The sequence below is a fragment of the Stigmatopora nigra genome, chromosome 4 (assembly GCF_051989575.1).
Source record: "Stigmatopora nigra isolate UIUO_SnigA chromosome 4, RoL_Snig_1.1, whole genome shotgun sequence".
NCBI classification, from domain to species: domain Eukaryota; kingdom Metazoa; phylum Chordata; class Actinopteri; order Syngnathiformes; family Syngnathidae; genus Stigmatopora; species Stigmatopora nigra.
The window spans coordinates 6776426-6799888 of NC_135511.1; the positions used below are offsets into that span (position 1 = coordinate 6776426).

At 39.0% G+C, this 23463-nt stretch overlaps 1 protein-coding gene across 1 annotated transcript in view; it reads right to left on the reverse strand.

Moving 5' to 3' along the window:
- Nucleotides 1–509: 509 nt before the first annotated feature.
- Nucleotides 510–23463, reverse strand: part of tmem8b (transmembrane protein 8B) — a 41275-nt gene continuing 18321 nt past the window's right edge. The window contains exons 7-13 of the mRNA XM_077715722.1: nt 19590–19686; nt 18422–18545; nt 16085–16227; nt 14071–14249; nt 13092–13238; nt 8766–8882; nt 510–4895 (exon numbers count right to left, since the gene is read on the reverse strand). Of these exons, the coding sequence (XP_077571848.1) occupies nt 4560–4895; nt 8766–8882; nt 13092–13238; nt 14071–14249; nt 16085–16227; nt 18422–18545; nt 19590–19686 (1143 nt within the window). The 3' untranslated portion in view covers nt 510–4559. The remainder of the gene's footprint in view (nt 4896–8765; nt 8883–13091; nt 13239–14070; nt 14250–16084; nt 16228–18421; nt 18546–19589; nt 19687–23463) is intronic.

A 23463-nucleotide genomic window follows, 5' to 3' on the forward strand; every position in this document is an offset into this window, starting at 1 on the left:
ACTAGGAGGGCTAGCGCCATCATTCATCGCCTGCCCCGGTTAGTTGAAATTTGATTGGTCACTAAAGGGTTAAGTATAGGTCAAACTAATTTCAAAAAACATTTTATATTCAGGTGATTTATTTAAGACACCTCACTCTCAGTGAAAAGCATTGGCAGAATATCCACCTCAACAAATAATGTCAGGAATGCTTGTTATAAATATTTGTATTATTCTCCCCAGAGTAAACCAACTTGCCGTAAGGTAACTCTCTTGTCATTTTCTATTGGAAAAAGTTGGACTTTTATTGAAGAAAAAAGCAAATAGTCTCACTTTTTTTTTCTTTAGCAGAGAGCGTCAACACTGGTTGTAGTGCTCTGCAGGGGAATTATTCATCTCCCGCTTTATTCCTGCGAGGATGCTGTGATAGCGGCATCTCATCTCGCTTACTCCGTCTTCCATTAGGGCCCCGGATTGCCATCCCATGTCTCGGACGGTTCGGCCACCTTTCAAACAACGGGAGAGCGAAGGCAAAGAACGAAAACATTTATTGTTTATGAATGTGGTGTCACGTAGGTCCTGTCGGGAGAGAGCGAAAAGAGGAACGCTGTTGATTTGAGGTCTGCCATGATCCACCTCTCTCTCTCTTTCTCTCCCAAGAGGCAGACACCACTTTGGATTGGGTCCCCCACCCGAAAACAATCAGCACATTCGTCGCAAAGGAAAACATTGCCATTGAAAAAGACAGAGTAACATTCCACGACACCAATTTTTTTCTTTTTTGTTTTTGTTTTTTTACATGTTATACCCGCTGTTGGTTATAAAAATGTACATGACGTTGTGTCTCAGTGCAAAGATACAGTATAATTCAAAAATAAACACATAAAAAGAAGTGCCCTTGAGAAATAATAAGATGGCTCATCACTCAGTTGCAGTGGTTTTAAAGTGTGGTTACAGCAGCTTTAAAAGGTTTGGGTTTTTAAAAAAAATGTATGAGATGGACTTATGTTAGGGACAGATGGTCTGTGATGAAATAAATAACTGCCGAACTAGATTCTTTAATAAAAAAAAAAGGATTGCAATTAACATTTTTACCGTTCACTGTTATGAGCTTGATAATTTAAATGTCTTCTTGTGGTGTCAAACAGATTGTGTTAATTTAATTGTATAAAATGATAATGCAGACATGCAAAATGGGAATCTCAGTGTGTTTATTGTCTGACCAGTTTTCATGTTCCACATGGGAATCTGATGTACCACCATCATAGTGATTTTAAAACAAACATTCACTAGAAATGTCATTGTTTTGTTTATATCTAGTTTAGAAGCAATTACATTTAATTTTTCATTAAATGATATATAATGGAATAAGGTAAAGTGTTATGGAGATACGTTAAAAATATGTTCAAATTTGAATTAAAAAAAATGGTTTAAAGTTTAAAATGACATTATAATAAAATTCCATGTGTATGGATTGGACATCTACCATCCGTCTATTGGAGCTCCAGCACCCCAAGCGACCCTAATGAGGATAAAGTGGTTCAGAAAATGAGATGAGAAATGATTAGATAGTATGCCTATGCAATAAACCTATTTTATGAATTAATCTGAGTGTTTTCCATTATGAATATTCAAAAACTAGTAAATCTGAGCTTTTTGTTGCAGTTTGTTTTTATTATAACATATTATTCTATAAGGGCTTTGTTTCTTTGTGTGGTTATTATCTTGCACGTCTTTACATAAACTGTCATTAAAGTCAGATGAATTAATTAATTAAAAGCCATTTAAACTCACTTTTATTTCATTTACATGCTATGATTTTTACATTTTGTTACATTATGCCTTTTATCAGCAGGCCCCATTGTGACATGGTATATAATATATTAACTATAAATGGTTGTATGGCTCTGCAATTCAATTTAATAGGATAGTTAAGCAAAATAAGTTTCAACAAATTCTATTGTTTCTTCATTTGAATAGTCTTTAGTACTAGTTATTGGAAGACACATTTTGTTTGGAATGCACTCTAATAATAATAATAAGATGAGAATGAGAAGTATTTATGGTGGCCATTTGCAAATGTTTCTCTAATTTGCATTTTCTCTAAAAGTGGGACATCATAGAAGCCTCAAAACAACTCTCAAATGATCAAAAACAAAGATTATTCCACATTATGGTTTAAGGAATGGATTCAAAGAGATTTTACATCTCAGTGGGAGGCCAAAATCAACCTAAGGATAGTGGAAGATGGTGAAAATACTCCAAAGATCTAAAACATAAGGTTGTGGTAGAATGTAGATGATGTCTTTGTGCATTATTCAACAATTCGACGCACACTCCACAAAGTGATGCATGGGAGAGTAATATGGAAAAAGCATGCCACAAAAGCGTCGCTTGCAGTTTGCTAAAGAATATTTTTTGACAAGCCGGGAACACAGATTGAGTAAACCAAGAGAAACTGGAGTTATTTAGACATGACAAGGCATGTTATGCATGAAGGATGAAGAATACAGCATTCTAAGACAATCCTAAAAATAAAATTTGGTGGTTTTCCTTCATGCGACAGGACTGGGGGGGGGGGGGGGGGGTAGTGTATGCACTCACATGGATTCTAATCAGTAATAGCAGATTCTTGAGGACAAAGACATCGGTTTTCAACACTACTCCAAGTCTAGAAAGGCATTCATAAAGAGCAGAATGTTTAACATTCTTTTAAATGCCATATCAATTCCCAGACCTGAATATTTTTGAAAACCTGTGGTGTGATTTAAAGCAGGCTGTTCATGCCAAGAAACCAACAAACATTAATCAAATGGAAATTAATTAAGAATAGTCTAAAGCACATTAAATCACAATCTAGAGCCTCATTGGAAGCTATAGACAATGTTTCAATGTAATTTTTTACAAAAGGATCTAATTGACATTGATGCAATCTTTCTTTTTTGTCAAAATTATATCGCATTCTCCACGAAATTTGTCACCTGTTAAATGTTAGTGTTTTTATATTTTAAATATTTCACTGAAATTGCCAACCAACTATTACTATAGCAAAGAAAATCTTGAAAATAATCCGGGAAGTTCAGATTTCATAGAAAACCCAAGAATGAATATATTTCTTTGCTATTTCACAAAAGCCCATCATAGTAATCTTCATAAATTGCAATATGAAATTAAGTTGCAAGTAACCCACACTTGTAAAACCCTGTAAGTGTAATGTAATCAGCCGCTTTCAATAAATAACTACCACAAGCAGTTGTACAGTCACCGTCAGATAGCAGCCTTGACTTTGAATGCATATTCACAAACAAGTGTGTGTGCTCGTAAAGCACACACTCATATTTCATAAGAACGTCTTACACTATACACACAGCAGTATTCCTGGCGCCTGTCTCCATGGTAACTTACAAAATTGAGAAAGATGACAGCGCCAAGCCCCGCCGACCAATCCGTTTGATTTTAACAGCGCTCGTCCTTGTTAGGGTCACGGTTGAGGTTCACCCTGGATTGGATATACAAATAGGGTTATAACAGTTGACCTCTGTTAACTCCTTCCAATTGCTATTGATGGGGATTGACTTCCAATCTGATTGGTCTCCCAGTCACAATGGATTGGAGATCTATCTTCTCAATGGTCACCAATGAGTCAACTGTGGTATTCATTGGGTTTCAGTGTATAAGGAATGTGGTAAGCAACAAGAACAAAAAATCTGGCAGTCTTGGTTGCCGGGATGTTATCGTTAAAAGGTTTACTGTCAAATTAACACACAAAAAATACCTTTTGACTGCTGTTTTCTAGCAAATGGCTGTAAAAAGTATGTTTGTGCAACCGGTCTGATGTTGGTGGTGACATTATTGCACAGCCTTTTTATTATCTGCATTGTCAATGTGGCAGTTGAGCATCCTGACAGCTGAGCTAACAATCCAATGCTACTTTAAATTCTTAGAGAATGAGACTTCTGAATTCAGGGCCATGTATTGCTTGTTTTGTTCATGTATTTATGGAATAATTGAGACGATAATTCTTTCAAATGATTTGGGTTCGCAGTGAGTTTGAAATTCTTGTTCTATGAGTACACAATTTTCACCAACTAGCCTTAGCGCAAATAACTCAGAAGTCAGCTTGCTCGACTGCTGAAATGATGGGGCGCATGATTTAATCCTAGTTGCCAAGGGAGGGAGAATGACAAAAAGGGAATGCAGCAATGTCACCACCAGAATTATGACCAATTACATATGAATCACATATGATATAAATACAAGTACATTTTTTCACCAAAATTTTGAATGAAAAAAAAATTCTATAGCTTTCCCGTTCTTTTTCTGCTCGTATTTAGTGAACTGCAGCTGCCAGTATATTACCAAAAAAAAAAAATATCCAGTGTCCTCACTGCGTAAAGTGCCGTGCGATAACTTGAGTCGTGAATAAAAATGTCGAGATGTGGCTTCAGCAGGGGGCGACAAGAAGATGTTGAAATCATAGTACTTCTGCATAAAAGTATTTACATTGGAGTTCTGTGGCTTATTTCCCGTCCCCGGTCAAAGAAGGCAATGAAGTGTCAGTAAGGTAGAAGAAGAATTCATCAGCTAGTGCAGATGCTGTTTATGGAGATGATGGCCGGGTCCACCAAGCCAAGTTCTTCATGCTCATTGACGCACAGCTGATAGCCGCAACCTCGCCGGCGCTTGAGCGGCGTCACCTTGGCGTCAGGCTTTGCGCGGGGTGGCAGCAGGAAACCCACGCTGCCGGCAATCAGCATGTGCCAGATGCTGTGGATGTAGAAGTAGTTTTCCTCCGTCTCCACAAAAGCGTAAAGGGCCACAGCTGAGGTTGCGATGGCAGTGCCCGGGAACAGGAAGAATGCCCAACGCTTCCAGGTGGGTGGGTAGCAGCGACGTCGGCGGACGGTGCGTACCGTCTAACGTGCCCAGAAGCAAAGAGAAAATACATATTTTACTCAACTTAATCTAAAACCTTGTCTCAAATGTTGTTAGGTCAACCAGAGTCAACTTCTTGATGCAAAACCTGTGGTCAGGAACCCTATGGCTTGCGAGCCAGATACTGTGTATCTTTTGATGTATGCATCTGGGTCTCTGCTAACCTGCAAGGTAAAATATGGAACCTGCTGGTGAGAGAGATGAAGTCCTGAAAGCACCAATAAGAGCCTCGTGTTGGCACGTCACATTGGCGTCCACACTACCTCTAAGGCATCGATCATTGGGAGCTTCACGTTGGTACATCAGTGGTGGGGACATTAACATCAATCAATGGGAGCCTCGGGTTGTCACATTGGTGACTTTAGCGCTGCTACATCGACCAATGGGAGTGTCGCATTGGCAAATTCCCTTGTTCAGGACACTAGACATTAACTCTAGCGCTGCTTTCATCATGATTTTGCTTTTCATTAGACTCCCTTGCATGATACTTTATACATAGTATTGTATTGTAAAGGTGTTGAAATGACAAAAATTACATGCAATTATATCTGCTCTTAAATTCAGAGTATGGCTTACTACAATATGTTAGATTTTACTCAACAATGTCTAACAAGGTGGATCTTAAAAAATAATAATAATAAATAAAAAATGTCCACAAGCTAGGACTGCATGATTAGGCCTGAAGTTGTACGATTTTTTTGTCATGCCGCAATTAGTGTTTCATACCCATACTGTGTGCCGATTATGTGCAAAATGTATTTTTCCAGATCTAGTTTCCTAACCAACACACATAGCAAATTAAAAAAAAAAAACAAAGCTTGTCACCCTTCCCAAGACGATGATAGATGTCCAATTGTGTGGCATCCAAGCATCCTTCTACTGAAATTTCAAATGCGACTATGACTGGTAGACGTACCACCCATTTTCAGTTGAAGGAAGACAGCGAATGAATATTCGTTCATTTGCTTATAGCCCCTCCCACTTCAGATGGATACCAGCGCCATAATGGCAGAGAATGCTTTATGGTTTATGCAGTGTCTGTCCAGGCCATGATTATTATTTTACATTCACACCCTATTTAAAAAAATGTTGGTATGCACACCCACCCTAAAAGTAGACATACATGTATATTTATAACATGAGAAATAGGTATCTTGCATTTATATTGAACAGCTTATACAGCCAATAGCCTTCTGAAAATTTCATATCAGAATTTTGGTATGGGTCAATTGTTCTCATTTGGTGCATGTAATGAACATATTTCTGGTTCATTAGAGGCGAATATCTTATCTCTCAAGCCCACAACGTGACAGTTGTGACAATCTGCTGATCGATGTTTTCAAAGGCGGCGCCTCGCCTGGGCTGCCATTAAACATAATTAATGTTGTTATTCTCGCCTTGTTGTTCCCTTGCGCCGCCTTTTAACTGGATGTCATTTTAAGTTTAATACAGAATTTTCGCATTCACTCCTAAGTGGCCCAGAAAGGCTATAAATGCTGACCGGGTAGATTTTTCATGTGCCTCTTAACAACATCTGCGCATAACTGTATTTCCCTTTTATTCCCACTTCCTAAACACTGATTGCTTGCATTATCAGTCTCCTGTGGCGTTAGGCTATGGAATGCCAGGACAGATATAGAGCACCCACGAGTGAGCGTAATAATTACATGGATTCCGTCTGGAAAATGTCTGCCGTCAAATTAGCATGCTGAATACATGTGAGGTTAAAGAAATAATTGAAGTGAAGTCAAGGGAGAAGAAAACCTGCTGTGTCTTACTGTCTGTTTGCACTGCTAAGGCCTTTTTTTGAATGTTTGAGGCAGGCAGCTCGTCGAGTTTGGGGAATTAGAGAGTTTGGCGGTGACAGATTTAGACCTCGACGGAAGCGGCACTTCTCCACACATTCGGCACCCTCCACTTGACTGATCTAATTCGCTTTGTGTCTGCAAATGCGCACAATAGACACACCTGCAGAGTTGAAACAAAGACATACTAATAAAAATGCTATACACCATTGTAGCATTGGTTTATGTGTTCATTCTTTTTCTGAAACACTTATCCTCACAAGGATCGCGGGGGGTGCTTCAGCTCGAAGCGGAGGACACCCTGAATAGGTGGCCAGCCAATCGCAGGACAACGATTTCACTCATACTCATTCCTAGGACAAAATTTGAGTCTTCAATCAGTCTACAATGCATGTCTTTGGAATGTGGGAGGAAACTGCAGTGCCCAGAGAAAACGCACCCAGGTTTGGACCTTCCTGTGTGAAGTATGCATTTTCTCTGCGGTCTTGTGTGGGTTTTCTTTAGGTACTTGGGTTTCCTCTCTCATCCCTGAAACATGCAGGGTAGGCTGACTGAACACTGTTAATTGCCCCTTGGTTCAGATTGAATTAAAAAGAAAATATATTATGTATTATATGTATATACTTTTTTTCCCTCTTCATTACACATTCTTCAGGTTTTGCAAAAAATATTTAAAAAATATGGTAGTTGGCCAGGGTGACTAAAGTCGTTTGTTTGTTTTTGTTATTCGTTAGTTACTGTGCACATGCATTACAGTACATCTGCATGTGAGCCCATTTCTCATTGGCTGCACCAAACCGTGCCAGACATCCAATTCATTTAAATGAACAAATGTTCATTTACTTCCATTCCTCCACGTCAAAAGGATTAGTCGTCTATTTGTGATAAACATATTTAAGAATTTTACTTGATTTTTTTGAGACCCACATGATTGGATGTCTATCATCATCAGTACTGTTCATTTTCACCATTTCATTTGCCTTATAGCACCAACAGCTGAGTGATTAAAGCTCCTTGCTGTCTTTCCGATCTTTCATCCTACTAAACGCCCACGCTCATCCACACACGGTTCCCCCCCAAGGAAGCCGCACACCGTGTTCTCTCCCGTCAGAGGCGTGCTCTTTGTCGTTCTCTTTCAACTTGGCCCAAAAGACTTTTTATTTTTCATGTTCTCAGTTCAGTGAGGACAGAAGGTCAGAAAGAAGAGCCCGTAAAAGTACAAGATGACTTGTAATGGAAGTGCAAGCCTTGACTAATACCCACGCAAGCTGCAGAACTTTTAAAAGCCCGTCAGTGATAATGTGAAATAGCTTCATTGGTCAGAATGGCACGCTTCTTAGCCATGCACATGTGAGCCTAAATGATGGATTTCAACTACAAGTAGGAATTTAAACAGGCCCTGGCTGCATTAGTTTCAAGCATAGTATCCTAATGTTATATGGCTGCACTCGATTTTCAAAGAAGGACATTTTTGACAGTATTTTCTGGAAATAAAACTAGGAATTCATACCACTGAAGGCTGAACATTGGTACGGAAACTGAATGGATCTTATAGAATAATTCAAATTCACACAAGGAAAATTCCATTCTATAAGTTGCCCCAACTTGGAGACTTGTCGGCCATTGACGGAGATGGCCGTCTAATCAATTTCAACTGGGAGGGTTTGCAGCAGTCATTCGCTATTGATGCATCTGGTAACTGCATTTTTTTAACAGTTTCACATGAAGCTAACGTTAAAGAGCCTTATGCAAGTGCGATAATTTCAGAAGTGGGAATATATTTTAGGTTTGTATGTGCTCTTTTTCTCCATAATATGAAATTTCGAGAATACAGGATGAATGAAGTTATGTAATCTAATCTAATAAATTGCAGATCATCATATAAAATCAGTACTCAGTATCGGCAGATCGTCAAAATCAGATGACTCTGACTCAAATTTGCAAAAACCATTGGAACAATGCAACTTTATATATACTTATCATCTGCTCATCAGTAGTCCATAGTATAGTTTAAGTGTGAGTGAAAAAAGTAAACATTTGCCTTACCCATGCCATTGCCATGATTCCAAGAGCAAACAAACTGGGTCCCAGCAGGTTCCACAGACCGTGACGATCCAGCTGCAAAGCCATGGACAGGGACATAGCCCCCAGCAAATACAGCACCTACAGGGAAGCAAATAAAACAACACGCTCATGCATCAACGTCAAGTCGCTCTCAATGCTGTAACCGCAGAGAATGGAAGGCTTTACCTTTTACAGAGTAAATAGGACACACTACAGAGTCAATAATTGGACAATGAAAGCCATTTGATACCCCTTAAAAAGCTCCATTGTGGCTAGACGATTGGGGAAGTTGACCATGTTTTGTTTGTGTTCATAAAGGTAAAAGAGATACATTAGGTGACTGATAATGGGAGTGTTTTTTTGTCTACCGTAGTTGTTCGAGTATAGCGCGCATAATTTTGACCAAAACACTGCAGCAAAGTTCGGGTGTGTGTTATACGTCTTCACTTTTATGACCAAATCCCTGATAAAAGCTGCCCTCCACCGGTGAAAAAGTCCCTTCTGCAGCCATTATAGTGGGAGACGTAAAACCTGTCTTTGTCCGCCAGATGGCGCGTGGGAGCCCGTTCGACCAAAGAAGGTAAATTTATTTTATATTGGTATTATTTTATGATGATGAATTAGACTTTAAGGATTAAAAATGCAACTTCTATTTGAGAATTGTGCACATACTGGTAGTTTGTTTTACCAGGTTTCCGTACCATATATGTGTTAAGCATTTGCCAGTTACCAGTACCAGTACAATCCTTGGTGTGAGCTGAAAAAAAAGCGCGGGTGCGTGTAATACTTGAATAAATACGGTATTTTTATAAATACATATTTATCCAAATTTACACACACAGATATGGCCCGCTAGTAGTATGTCTAATCCGGCCCGTGGAGGTGTTGTGCCCAACCGGCACGTTTTAGCTTTTATTTTGTCTTATTCATTTTTTGACAAGGACGCCGTAAAACCTGAAGTTTGAGAGTCTAGTGATCAAGTGCATGCATCATTGCACTTTGCTCAATTTCCTATCCACACTTGCATTCATCCCTGCATGCAGCCAATCATTTAATAAGGAAACCAACCGGAAGTAACCTGGAAATGCCCATAAATCAGCAGGAACTGACAAACAAGAAGCATACCGGAAAGTGCCTTAAAATCAAAAGGAAATGATCCAAAATTTACTCGAAGTGACCTGTGGTTAGCCTTAAATGGAAGTGCCTGCTATTGACAATAATAGATTTCCACTTCGCTTAAACAGGTTGTGGATGCACGAACATTCATTCGCTCCTTCCAGTCAAAACGGATAGAACACACTGTCAGTGCAGTACGTCAATTTTTGGGGATAAAAATAACCTGTTCCGGCCCACATGAGATTGAGTTGCTATTAATATGGCCCATGAACGAAACAGAGTTGAAGATCCGTAAGATAAAGCAACATTTTGACACCGACTCCATTCCGTCCAACTCTTTGACCAAATCTGCCTAGCAACAAAATCTCTTCTCCACTAATTTTCTAATATTTCCAATCAAACAAACACATCAGCTTCCTCTCTTGGGAGAGACCCATCACAACAATGCGAACAAAGGAGGCAAAGTCTAAAAATAACCAGCTTAAGTTTTGTTCTTTTTTTTTCTTTCAAACTCACAATTTGACACAAAGCCACAAGCATGTCAAGAAAAGATAAAGTGAGCGCGGACGGGAGGAATCAATAAGATATGCCACACACGCCCGGCGTCTGCCTTCTGTCTGGTGGGGGAACGTGAGGAGACATTTTCTTTCTTTTTTTTTTTTTCAAACAAGAGAGGGAGGGATGACCCGCCCGCAGGAGAACAGGACTAATTGGAATAGACGAGGGGGAGGGGGAACGATGCCGTGCGGCAACAGTCATCAGTCATGCTGCACCGCTGGGTCAGCGGCCCGCACACTGTATGCTGCCATGGACGCGTGACCGCTCGCGGGCCGCCACGTTAATGAATCATTAGCTGTCGCCGTGATGGATGAGCTTGGGAGAATTGAAGTGGAGGGATTATTTTTAGCTGTCATTTACGTGTTCCCCATCACCTGAACATGGTGATGCGAAGGCGCTCTGTTTCTGATGATTAACGTGTTTTTGAGGATTCTGTGTCGAGTGTCATTTCAATTATTGCGTCGCGTGGGAAAAGTAGGGAAGATGTGAGTGTTACTTGAGGGTCTGATTAGCCAAAAGTGGATGGTACCAATCTGCAGAGATTCTGGGTGAAAAAAATCTAGATTGTGAATAAAGAATAATGAATAAGTTGATTTTAAATAGGCAGAATTCAAATTTTCAAGTTTTCTTCCCTTAGTTGTTATTTTGAGTAACCATAACTCATCAAGTGAACGTCATTCACTTGATAAAGTGAATGCATAAATTGAATGATCAACGTTTGAGCCAAACATGGCATTTCTGAATAAGCAGAACTATAACTCATATTTTGTGTTAATTATCACCTGCATCGAGTTCATACAACTTAAACATTACAATTAAGTTCCTAGTGTACACCTCGGGAAAATATATGAAACAAAAGGCTGAGGTTGAGTGTACCAGATCTTTTTTAAATTCTGCCTTTTTCAAGAATAATTAAGTTGCATTTTTATTAAAATTTTACTTCGTTTTCCCAAATGCATTACTGTGACGGGTATATATTAAGTAGTTAGCACATCAACTTCACAGTTCTAGGGTTCTGGGTTCGAAGCCAGGTCAGTACACCTGTGTGGAGTTTGCATGTTCTCCCCTGGTGTGCGTGGGTTTTCCCTGGGTCCTCTGGTTTCCTCCCATATTAAAAAAGCATCCATAGTAAGCTGGTTGGACACTCTGAATTTCCCTTAGGTGAGTGTAAGCGTGAATGGTTTTTTGTATCCACGTGCCCTGCAATTGGCTAGCCACCAATTCAGGGTGTCCCCCCTCCCCCAACTGGGATGGGCAACGGACATCCAATTAATTTGGACTCGGAGGAGCTGGCAGCGATGGAAAGATCCAAATGGGTTGCATGTCAAAAAGTAAATAGAAAACATGAAACCTGTTTCATACTGATTAATGCACACATTAACCTTGAGTCAGTGTAGATGAACGGCTCCCTTACGGCTCTTCCAAAGTCCTTGTGTGAAAATTTAATTACAATATGCATTTGCAGACAATCATCAGCTGTCTTCTTCTTTGCTGCTACCGCAAGTACACGCAGGCTCTTTCTAGTCAACAAACACGCGGTTGCACTTGTCAGTCTTGACGCGCATTTGATTAGCGGCTACGGACTGCATCGCTCAGCAAAAAAGAAAAACTCCAGAGGACAGCAGATGTTCGTAAACACGGCCCCGCCCCTTCTCTGTCTCATTTATGGACACATTGACACACACACACACACACACACACACACACACAAACACCATCCTGGCTCACAGCGGGACGACGGTGACCCGCAGAGAAGCTGCACCTGTTAGTGTTTGCTCACCGCATAATGTCAACAAGCAGAAAATCACAGAGGCTAACGTATTGATCTTTGCGTTTACGAGACACGAAAACCAATTTGACTTATCGCTGCTTGGCAGTCCACTTATCCATTTTTGCTTGAAGGCAAAGCCCTCAAACACGTGGCCTGGGGGCCAAATCCGGCACACCTCGTGATTTTGTTTGTCCGCGAAAAAAAAATCATATGCATAGACTAAATATTTCTGACTCAAATGAAATTTATCAATGCATTTTTTGTAGTTCCCAATGCAAGATTGAGGACTACAGAATTTTTTTTTTTAAATGTCCAGTTTTATTTATTAGGCAAGAAATAAAAATACGATATAACACAAACATTTTACAAAAAAATATAGATACTGAAAAAAAGAATATTGACTTGTTGACAACATAAACAAGTTTGCTTTTATCAGATTAGCTTTAGTGTATTGTACAATATTTTAGATTGTGCAATATTTTAGAATTTACCTTGCCAGGACATGATTTTTAATATTTTTTTTATTACTTATGTATGTTTTTTTTTTTACTGGAAAAGCGCACTTTGTGGAGTAGCACCACCAATTTCGGTATATGCAGCTGTGTATGATAGCAATAAAAGCTTTTGATGTGATTTGATTTGGATAAATAACATTTAAGACAATATTTAAAAAGTGGATTGGCGCAATTTGGGAGTCAACAATGTCTTTAAACATTTAATAGACTAAAACAATAGCTTTTGGTTCATTATATAATTGCCCACTGGGAAAAGAACAGGACTTGCGACGTGTCCTGTTACAAAGATGATTTTGAAAACCCTGGTTTAAGGTTTATAAGACTAGAAACTCAAACATTCATATGTACCTGTTTAATGATGGATTTCAGCCTGGCCATGGCAATGACGGTGACCCATACTGACATGAGGGAGCCGAGGAAATCACAGAACTGGAGAACGTCATACTCCATGATGCAAAAGACCACAATGCCAGGTTGGTCACATGCGTGGTAGAACTGTTGAAAGACATATAAAAATGTCATTTCGCAGATATTTCATGATTAAATTTTCTTGATAATATAATTTTGAGGATTAACTGATTGAATGCCAAAAAGAATTGAAAAACTAGTGGCTTCAGTAAAAATGAATGAGTTAAGCAAAAAAATAATCAAGGAAAGGTTTGAATATCAATATGATTATAACTTTATGACTAAATATATTTCCAGTTTTGTTGTCTTTTTATTCTAGGAAACTGTTGACGGATGAGAGTTAAAACTATTTTAATTTGCTGTCAATAATTGAGTTGTTTTGCCCTTTAAAAGGTAAAAATGGATCAAAACAGAAAATTAGTCAAAAATGCTTAGAAAAGAATGGCTTTCATCAAATGTCTCAAATGTTATATCAATAAAATTGTCCCAAAAAATAAAACTGCTTTTTATTTCTCATAACGTGATGTAAAATGTAACTAATTGTAGTAAATGTGTACCATTTTATAATAAATGGATCAACGGCCCTTGAAACGGATTAAAAGCAAATTCTCGTTGTAATAATGGCAAAACCCTATCAAATCTAGTGATTCACACCTTGTAACAACTATTGCAAGGAAATGGATTAACAGAATCAGTCACCTTTTACCTTTCCATTCTCAACTAGTCTTCTTTCTGATATTATTCTTTCAAAGCAGCTTCCTGAAGATTTTAAAAGATGTTTGACATGAGTCCGATAAAGCAGTTGGCATGAAATGTCAGCGTTGAGCTTGACAGGCCATTCCTCCAACCCTCGGGAATCTTTTACCTTATCACTACGCAACTGGAATGAAAGATGTGTCGATGTTCGGTATAAACTCACGGTGGAGAAGAACATAGTGAAGATGTAAACGGAGGCTTCCAGCAGGTAGTGACTGCGCACTGCGATGAACACAGGCGGGACGAACATGAGGTTACTGAGACACAGCAGCAGGGTGGAGAGCAACTGGAAGCTGTACGTATAAGCTTCGGAATTGTCCGTGCATCCCCAGCCTTCCCAGCCTGGTGGACATGAAAAACACATGCACGCAATCAGCTTTTGTTTTCAAGTCGACTAGAGATTCACTCTGCAGAGTAAGAAAATTAGTTCCGAGAAGTGATTGCCACTCAGTGCTGGCTTCAAAACAACCATTTACATTGATGACAATGTAAAAAAAATAGGTTAATTTCAGGATTAAAATACAACCCTTTATAGCCTGATGATAGGAGGAAACAATTGACAAACACCAAATTTGCAGCACCTCTCAAAAAGTAAATATACCTTTTTAGTCTTCCTATATTACTCTTCTGTATGGCAATTTGACGTTAGGAATTGGAACAGAGGGAATAGGTTTTGTTAATGTTTTATAAGCATGGCAAAGATCGCTTTTTTACGCGTGTGCGTTGGTCCGTGATTGAAATGGAAGGGGGAACAAATAAGTTTTTGTGGATAGTATCAGTGCATCACCAAAAGAAATATTATTTGCCATTGTGCTGACGTTGAGAAAAGCATGGCATTAACTCCCATTGTGGTGTAGAAAACAAATGTTGAGCTTGTAGCATGTCTCTTGTTTTCTTGTCCTAAAGCCTAATGTCTTTTGTGTCTCATTTTTCATCTCATTTTCTGAACCGCTTTATCCTCATTAGTGTTGCGGGTGGTGCTGGAGCCTATCCTAGCTGACTCCGGTCTAGAGGTGGGGGACAGCCAATCGCAGGGCGCAAAGACAACTATGTACGCTCGCACCCATACCTAGGGGCAATTTAGAGTTTCCAATCAGCCTACCATGCATATTTTTGGAATGTGGGAGGAAACCGGAGTACCCGGAAGAAACCCACGCAGGCCCGGGGAGAACATGCAAACTCAACACGTGACCTGGATTTGAACCCAGGACCCCAAAGCTGTCAGCCCAACGAGCAATCCAGTCAATTTTTGTTTCTGGTTACAGTTCTATTTCCGGCCACAAGTCTTAAATTCTACTCCTTTAAAAATTGTACGATAATCCGACGAATACATGAATGCTCAATCCGACTTTTTAACCTTTCGTTGCCATTGATGATGACAGACATACATTTCATTTTTGTCTGGGAGGGATGACAGCGACCATTCGCTGACTTGAAATGAACACAAACCTTCTCTCATCAGCTCTCCCTTGTAAATCACTCGTCTTTTCGGGAGAGTAGCATTCAAAAGAAGATATGTTTGGGAAGTTGTTTATCAAGCACAATAGAGCCTCCTGGTGAGATCGCCACTGCGCAACATGAATTGGATCCCGATCAAGAGGCAAATTGGATAAGACAGCATGAATTAAATATTTGTGAGCACACTTGAATGGAGAATTTGAGTCCAGGGGCAGAAGCTGAGCCACGCAAAAAGCAAAGAGGATGATTTTACCGCCACTGATAACGGGACAATCAAAGCAGGATTTTATGAAGAATCCTCAAAGGACATGCTTTGTTTAGCTTCATAAGCTCATACTTTATTGAATCGCTGCTCTTAATTAAGCGCTGTCTTTATTGTACTTCCCAGATTGCTCCAATCAAAAGATTAACATCAGCTGCTGGGTGACCTGATCCCATAAATTTCATCAGCGGATGAGGGATAACGACCTCTGCACTTCCATATTCTGCCACATGATGAATTTTTTGATAAGATAACAAAATAAAAGTAATGGCAAAAGATGGAAAAAATTGCTTTTAGCACATTGAAATTTTGCTAGGCTTTATTTGCGGGGGAACAACGTGGACTTCACTAGAGGACTGTCCCTTTTATTTGAATGTGATAATGAAATCATTTTTTTAATTACAGTTTTATTTGGATTAAAAAAGTGGGGAAAGGGAACTTTTAATACAATTCTTACCTGCTTTGCATTCACATGCGGCATAAAGGTAGTTGTTGGTGCGTAGAAGTTTGCACTGTCCATACGTGCCGCAGTCATTGACGCATGGAGTCAGGTAGGCGCGCATGTACACCTCTGCGGTTACGTTGGCGCACGGCTCAAAACTGTAACGTAAAAGAATTTGCATGAAGTATGTTTTCACTCGTTATGCCGTTGATGGACGTCCAATATGTTTGGATTGGGAGGACTGGCAGCGATGGCTTGAGCCACGATAAAGTTTCACGTTCTTTATGGCTCCAGTTTTTTTTTAACTAGGTCTACAATGTCTTGTGTGTCTTGTGTCTGTCTTGCTACTGCAACCAAGAAATTTCCCGAATAATATATGAAATAAAGTTCTAACCTATCCATGGCAGCTACTCCCCATCCAAATAGATTGGACATCAAGCACCGGCCACGACCCTGATTATGATAGTCATGTCTCAACCTATAACAATACATTTGCCTGCACTAAGACAATAATTAATACACTTTGACCAGCTTGAGTTTCAACATCATCACTTATTTTATGAAATTTGAGTCAACAATTGTAATTTCCCCCAAAAATGTTGGCATATTCACACATCAAATTCTATTTAAAGAAAAATCCCGGAGGTCAAAAGTAACCACATATTATTGTGAATTCTATTCTACTTGCGGTGTATCACAGTTTACAAAATTTAAAATGATAAAATAACAGGAATAAACTGTGGCAATGAAATGTGATCATTACATTATGTAGATTTTAGTTGTTTTTTTTCATTCATTCATTCCTTTTCGGAACCACAAGGGTTGCAGGGGGTGCTGGAGCACTATGAATTGATGGCCAGCCAATCGCAAGGCACAAGGAGACGAACAACCATTCACGGTCACACTCATACCTAGGACCAAATAATTAAAAATTAAAAAAGGGTTAGGGTTTGATTTAAATGCTTGTTCCCAGAACTGTGAGGCGGGTGTGCTAACCATTCTTTTGCCATGCCATTCGTGGTAAATATTATTTTATTTAATATTGTTAATTACATGGTATTCATGTGGTCTAAATATTTTAAAGAAAGGTGAAAACATAGCATTAAAAGATTACATTCTGTACACTTGAGATTGCCTTTATTAACCAATTGAATTGGAGCTGTAATACAAATCTGTCACTTGTAATACCTTTTCCACTGAAGCAAAATAATTAAAAGCGAGTAAATATATAAAAATCCCAGCTTGCCTCATACATATTTTTCACAGCACAGCATGGCTCACTCTCACCATCTGTTATTCACACGAAATTGCATCTCCCAAGTGAATTGGACCTCTTTCATTCTCTTCACACTTTTAAGGCTCAGACAAAACAAGTCTGACTGAAAAGACGGAAAGTTCTGAACGTGTGAGAAAACTCAATAAAAAACATTTTCCTTTTGACTTCTTCAAAATGTTGTGAGCATATTTACACATATTAAAAAAAAAGATTCAATACACTGTACCATTTTCAATAGTACAGAAATAAGAAACTAAATGTGTTCTTTTTAACTGATTCAGTGCTATATTATACCCTAAAAAAATCTACATATTGAACAATATCGACGCATTAATTTTTAACATAGAGTAATTGTGGATTTAACCCTATAAAAAAAAGAAACGTGTTTCCTGTCATAATCCAAGTATACTGAATTATTCATCCGGGTAAACTCTTGCAAGTAAAAGAAGAGCAAAGAATGGATGGATAGTAAACAATCTATGTTTAGATGGAAAGTAAAACGTATTGAATGTTTTTGTTTTGTCACTGTCATTCGGGAATAGATGACAAATATTGTCTTGCAGTAGGCTTGGGGAAATTGAGTCCAATCCAAAGAACTGATTACACACTATTTAATATTCATGAGCATTTGTCAACACCTGCTTCAAAGCATTTTGCTATTGTAAATAACAGTTTGCACCCCGGCGGATTAGAGGTTAACGCATCGGGTTCACAATTCTGAGATTGAGAGTTTGATCCCAGACGCCTGTGCTGAGTTTGCATGTTCTCCCCGGGTTCGCGTGGGTTAACTCTGGGTATTCCGATTTCGTCCCACACAAAATAAATGCTTGGTAGGCTGTTTGATCACCTAAATTGCCCTAGGTATGAGTGTGAGTGTATGGTTGTATTTCCTTGTGCCCTGTGATTGGCTGGATGTAGCTGAATTTGCATTAATTGTTATTTCTTCCTACTTTATGTACAGATTTAAGGTAAATGACATTGTGGCATAATATCTAAATTGACAATTTCAAACCTAAAATGTTTGTAATTTATCTGAAAACATTTTTTTTAAATGGTAAAACACTAAAGAGGCTTACCCGTGTTCTGTAGCACATAGCGAGCGGAGACTGAGGTACCACGTGCCAGTCTGAGGGTATGGAATCCTGAGTTTGGTTATATTAGTGGAGGTGTTCACAGAGAGGAAAAATCCAGCAACAGATTCTGAAACAGAGCAAAAAGATGGATAGGTGTTTATTCTATTGCTCACTTTATGTGCGGAGGTGTTTTTCCCCAAGTCCACATTTAGCTCAACCACTCATAGGAACAGAGTTTGAACCTTTCAACCCTTTTATTTTCATCCTTTCTTATTCATTGAATCATCATTTGAGAGGTTGCTACTGAGGAATGAATTCTGTGTTTCCAACATACTTGGCCAATAAAGATGGTTATGAAATATTACCTGTTTTGTTCCTTTTGTTTAACTTTGATCATATAATAATGTCACTGTTTTTTATGTTGATTGAAACGGAGAAGCAACCTGGTGATGAGTGTTTACATGGTTGGCTTCGCAGTTCTGAGATCGAGGGCTCAATCCCAGGTCGGAACCTTTCTGAGTAGGGTTTGCCGGTTTTCTCTGGGCTTGCGTGGATTCTATCAGAGTACTCCAATTTCCTCCCACAGCCCCAAAACATGATGGTTGAGCATTCTAAATTGCCTTTAGGTATAAAACTGAGCGTGGAAAGTTGTCCTTCTCCTAGTGCCCTGCGATTGGCTGGCCACAGGGTGTTCCCTGCCTGACTCATATTCATTGAAACTGAGAGGTTATTTTCTACTGTTTCCAACGTACTTGGCCAATAAAGATGTTTCTCATAGACCTCTCCCTCCTTTTGTTCCCTTTTTCTACCTCGCTACATATGGGTCATGTTTTTCTTTATAAGATTTATTTGGCAGAATGAAATTGAGAAATTAATGCCTATGGTGTTTCCAACAGAGGTGATTCTCTTATTAACGTAGCTTTTTCACCCTTTTGTTTTCCCTTTTCCATCCAAATAATCTTTAGCCTGTGTTTTTATTTATTTATTTATTAGTAATTTGGCAGGTTGGAATGAAGAAACAAATTGTTTGTGTATGTCACAACAAAAATGATTCTTATATACCTTTCCCAACCTTTTGTTTTCCCTTTTCCCCCCCAGAAAAATTGTGTTCATGGAAGTTGAGAAATGTATTTTTCTAGCATGCGCCACCAACAAGGACCCTCTCACATACCTGATTCACATTCCAACGATGAATTTTGCCAGAGAAATAGCGGCCTCCCATGAGCCAGGCAGCCGAAGATGGTGACATTCTTATCTTTAAGCGTCGACTACAACACATAAGAAACAGAAACAAAATTACTACATCTATCATATGCTGTTCAAATAAAAAAAAAAGTAGCAAAAGCAGATTGTGCCAAGTGAGTGAAGTAAACTGGAAAAATGAATCTAATTTCGTCAGACCTCAAGTTATAGTAGGAAAATAAAAGGTTGCATAGTGTACAGTATTGCTAGGCAGGGACAGTGTTGATTAATGAAAGGAACCAGCAGACTATTTGCCAGGTGCTTCCTGGAGTCACCATCTGGCCTACAATCTCTTGATAGAATGACTCAATCAAACCCTATTTCAAAACTCAGCCCGTAATGAGTCCTGCACCTCCCTTGATTACACTTGCGCTTCGCTCTCTAGGCAACAAAGTGCAAACTCTGCTCGGAAACTTAAAATTGAATCCCCCAACTTTTGGTGACGACAACCTACAGACATCTTACTAGCATCTTACTAGCGGGGGTCCTCTGTTGTGTAGTTTGTGTCCATGTGTGTGCAACCCCCCCTGGGGCAACCGGCAGATAACGAGGCTTTCTCCGTTTACAACATCTTTGATTTAACGCTTTTAAAGAGAATGTTAAGGCAGACACACTGGAATTACAAAGTAATAAAAGAACTAAATTGAAAAGAAGATGACCGCAATATGCGATCCTCAAGGACAGATTTTGTCTGCTTACAACAGAAATGATCACATTTGATTGCTTAACTCATGAGTTTCGCAACAGGACAACCATCCAACACACCAAAAAATTGGCTCGGAGCAAAACATAGGAATTTAAAGTGGTTAGAATCTTTTACAGCTAGTAAAGTCATACTCTTCTTTATCATCGGCCATATCATTGATATGCATTCATTCGATTGACAACGCGGGCTGCCGTAATTATTCAACTAATGGACAACAATGCATTAACAAATGGATCAGCAACTATTTTAATAGTCAAATTGCAACAGAGACATTGTCAACCTTTAATCTGTTCAACCCTCGTTTTGAGCCTCTTTAAACCAATTTGCTTTCGGACTGTGAATTAACATTCATTTTTCCATTGCCAACCTTCCAAGCCCAAATGGATTTGACATCTTCGAGTGACAAACTAATTTAAACTCACAGCAGAAAGATGGATAGAGCTTTAATGTCAATCTTCAAAACTGACAATAAAATAGTCATATTCTCCTGGAATTACCATTTTAAATTCTCTAATCCAGTTTTAAATTGGTTTATTTTTATCATGCAATGTAATGTAATTTCTTGTTTTTTTAAACATAGAAAATGAAAAGTTGTTGGCTAGTGTATTCATTGCCAAAATAATGGATATTAAATAAAATACCCAGGTGGTTGGTACCTTCTTTTCTGCTGTGGGTTATGTTACAAACAATATTTAAATTTCCTAACATTTTATTTAACTATTATGTTATTTCACCAGGGGGCCCGGTGGACAAATGGTTAGCACGTGGGCCTCACAGTTCTGGGGTTAGGGGTTCGATCTCGGATTGGTCCTCACTGCGTACAGTTTGGATATTCTTCTGTGCTTGCATGGGATTTCTACGGGTACTCCGGGTTACCTCCCATATTAGAAAAACATTCGGGGTAGCTTGGATAGGCTGGGATAAGTATCAGCACCCCCAGCAACGCTTGTGAGGATAATCCATACATAAAATGAATGAATGAATTATTTAATCAAACCTATTTCTGTGACCTCTGCAGCTTTTTGTTTATTTGTCAAACAGAGATATGAATGACCACTGCCAACCCTCCCAGTCAAAATGGATTGTGTATCGGCATAGGCAGCGAGTGAGTTAATAGCCAGTTGGTATCATTTCCTTTTTATTTGCTGCATTCAGCAGCATTCGTGCGTTTACAGAGCCACTACCCCAAACTAATTAAAATCAACTTCCATTTGGCTCCTTAATGTACACGCATTGCTGTCGATGTGATTTGCAAAGGGGGTAAAAAAAACAACCAATTTGTGTTGACTCAGTTCAACACCTTCCACTAAATAAGTTTCTCAAAGGAGGTGCATCTCTGATTAAAAAAAAAAATCTGTAATGTAAAAAAAGCTATTAAGACATACGGTGTCAGACTTACTCATTATAGTATGCGTAAGCCTGACTCAAAGAAAACCTCGAAAATTGGATCTGGGGCGATGAAATGAACGCATAAGGATATATTTTTATATATAAAAATTTTTAAAAAAGAAGTCACATTGCATCCAATTTCCTAGTCTTTTCTACCGAGTGATGCAATGCGTACGATATGTTCTTGCTTTTGTGACTGCAAATCTTTCAGATTCCCCAAAGGAAGCTCATGACAAGCAAATGACACATTGTGGTTTGAGGCACAAATGTGGCTATGAAATAATAAAGCCTAACTGCTTCTCACAAAAGGTAAAGAAGCGGCCAGGTTTCATCACGTGCTGCTTCTGGCCAAATCAAATCTCTTATTTTTAAGATTTTTTTTCCCGGTGAGGGCAGGAATAAATTGAAAATATATGTTTTGTTGATTATGAATATATAGTTATAATAAGCCCAGCGGCCCACCTGTGTGGAATTTGCATATTCTCCCCAGGCCAGCATGGGTTTTCTCCGGGTACTCTGGTTTTCTCCCACATTCCAAAGACATGCATGGTAGGCTGATTGTACATTCTAAATTGCCCCTAGGTATTAATGTGAGGGTGAATGGTTGTTTGTCTCCTTGTGCCCTACGATTGGCTGGCCCCCAATTCATGGTATCCCCCGCCTCTGGCCCAAAGTCAGCTGGGATAGGCTCCAGCACCCTCCGTGACCCTATTGAGAATAAAGCTGTTCAGAAAAAGAGATGAGATGAGATTATAATGTAGACATTTTCCGTATTTCTCAGACTATATGTTGTAGTTTTCTTTTTTTTTCCAGAGTTTGGCCAAAATCATCAAAGTGATGAAGCTTGAGAGATTAGCAAACATAGGTAATAAATAAAATAATGAAAAATAAAGGGTGGCCGGGCAGATGAGTAGTTTGCACGTCGGCCTCACAGTTCGGGGTTCCTGAGTTCAATCCCAAATCTTCTGGGTTGAGTTTGCATGTTCTCCCTAGACTGTGTGGGATTTCCCTGGGTACTCTGGTTTTCAGATTTCATTTTTATCAATTATTATACATCATAAAAAAATAATGTATTCATTTTCAACCTTGAAAAAGTGGACTTCACCCTAGATTGGTCGCCAGTCAGTCATAGAGCACACATAGATACAGACCATTCCCACCGACAATCACACCACCACCAAGAGTAATTCAACCCTACACTGCCTGCTCCAAAGTCTGGCGAAAGAAATACTGGCATATCAGGTGTCCACATCAGATTTTTCGTTTTTTATGAAGTTGTAAAACAAGATTATTTCCGCTGGGAAGCAAATAATAAAGGTTTTGTTTTTCCCTCGTAAAATATCAGCCGATACACCGAGCATTAACACATAACTTAAAAAAAAAAAAAAAAAGGAAAATTTTAGTCCTCCATAAATGTCGTAAAAAGTGCTTATGAAAAAGACACTGAAGGCATTTAAGGGACATTAAAAAAGCTGCAAAAAGCAGAACAGGGGTTGCCATTCATACGTGTCTGTGAGGTGACGGTAATCACTATTACTTCATGACATCAGTCGATAAACTATGCAATGAATTATTCACTCCATTAATCTTATTTCCGAGAGAGGAAGAAAAAGAACAGAAAACCCGCTTGTTTGCTTTTTTTTTTTTTTTTGCAGCCGCCATGAGAGAGATGATCAATTTCATCCACGCCTTTACCGGCCGGAGATGA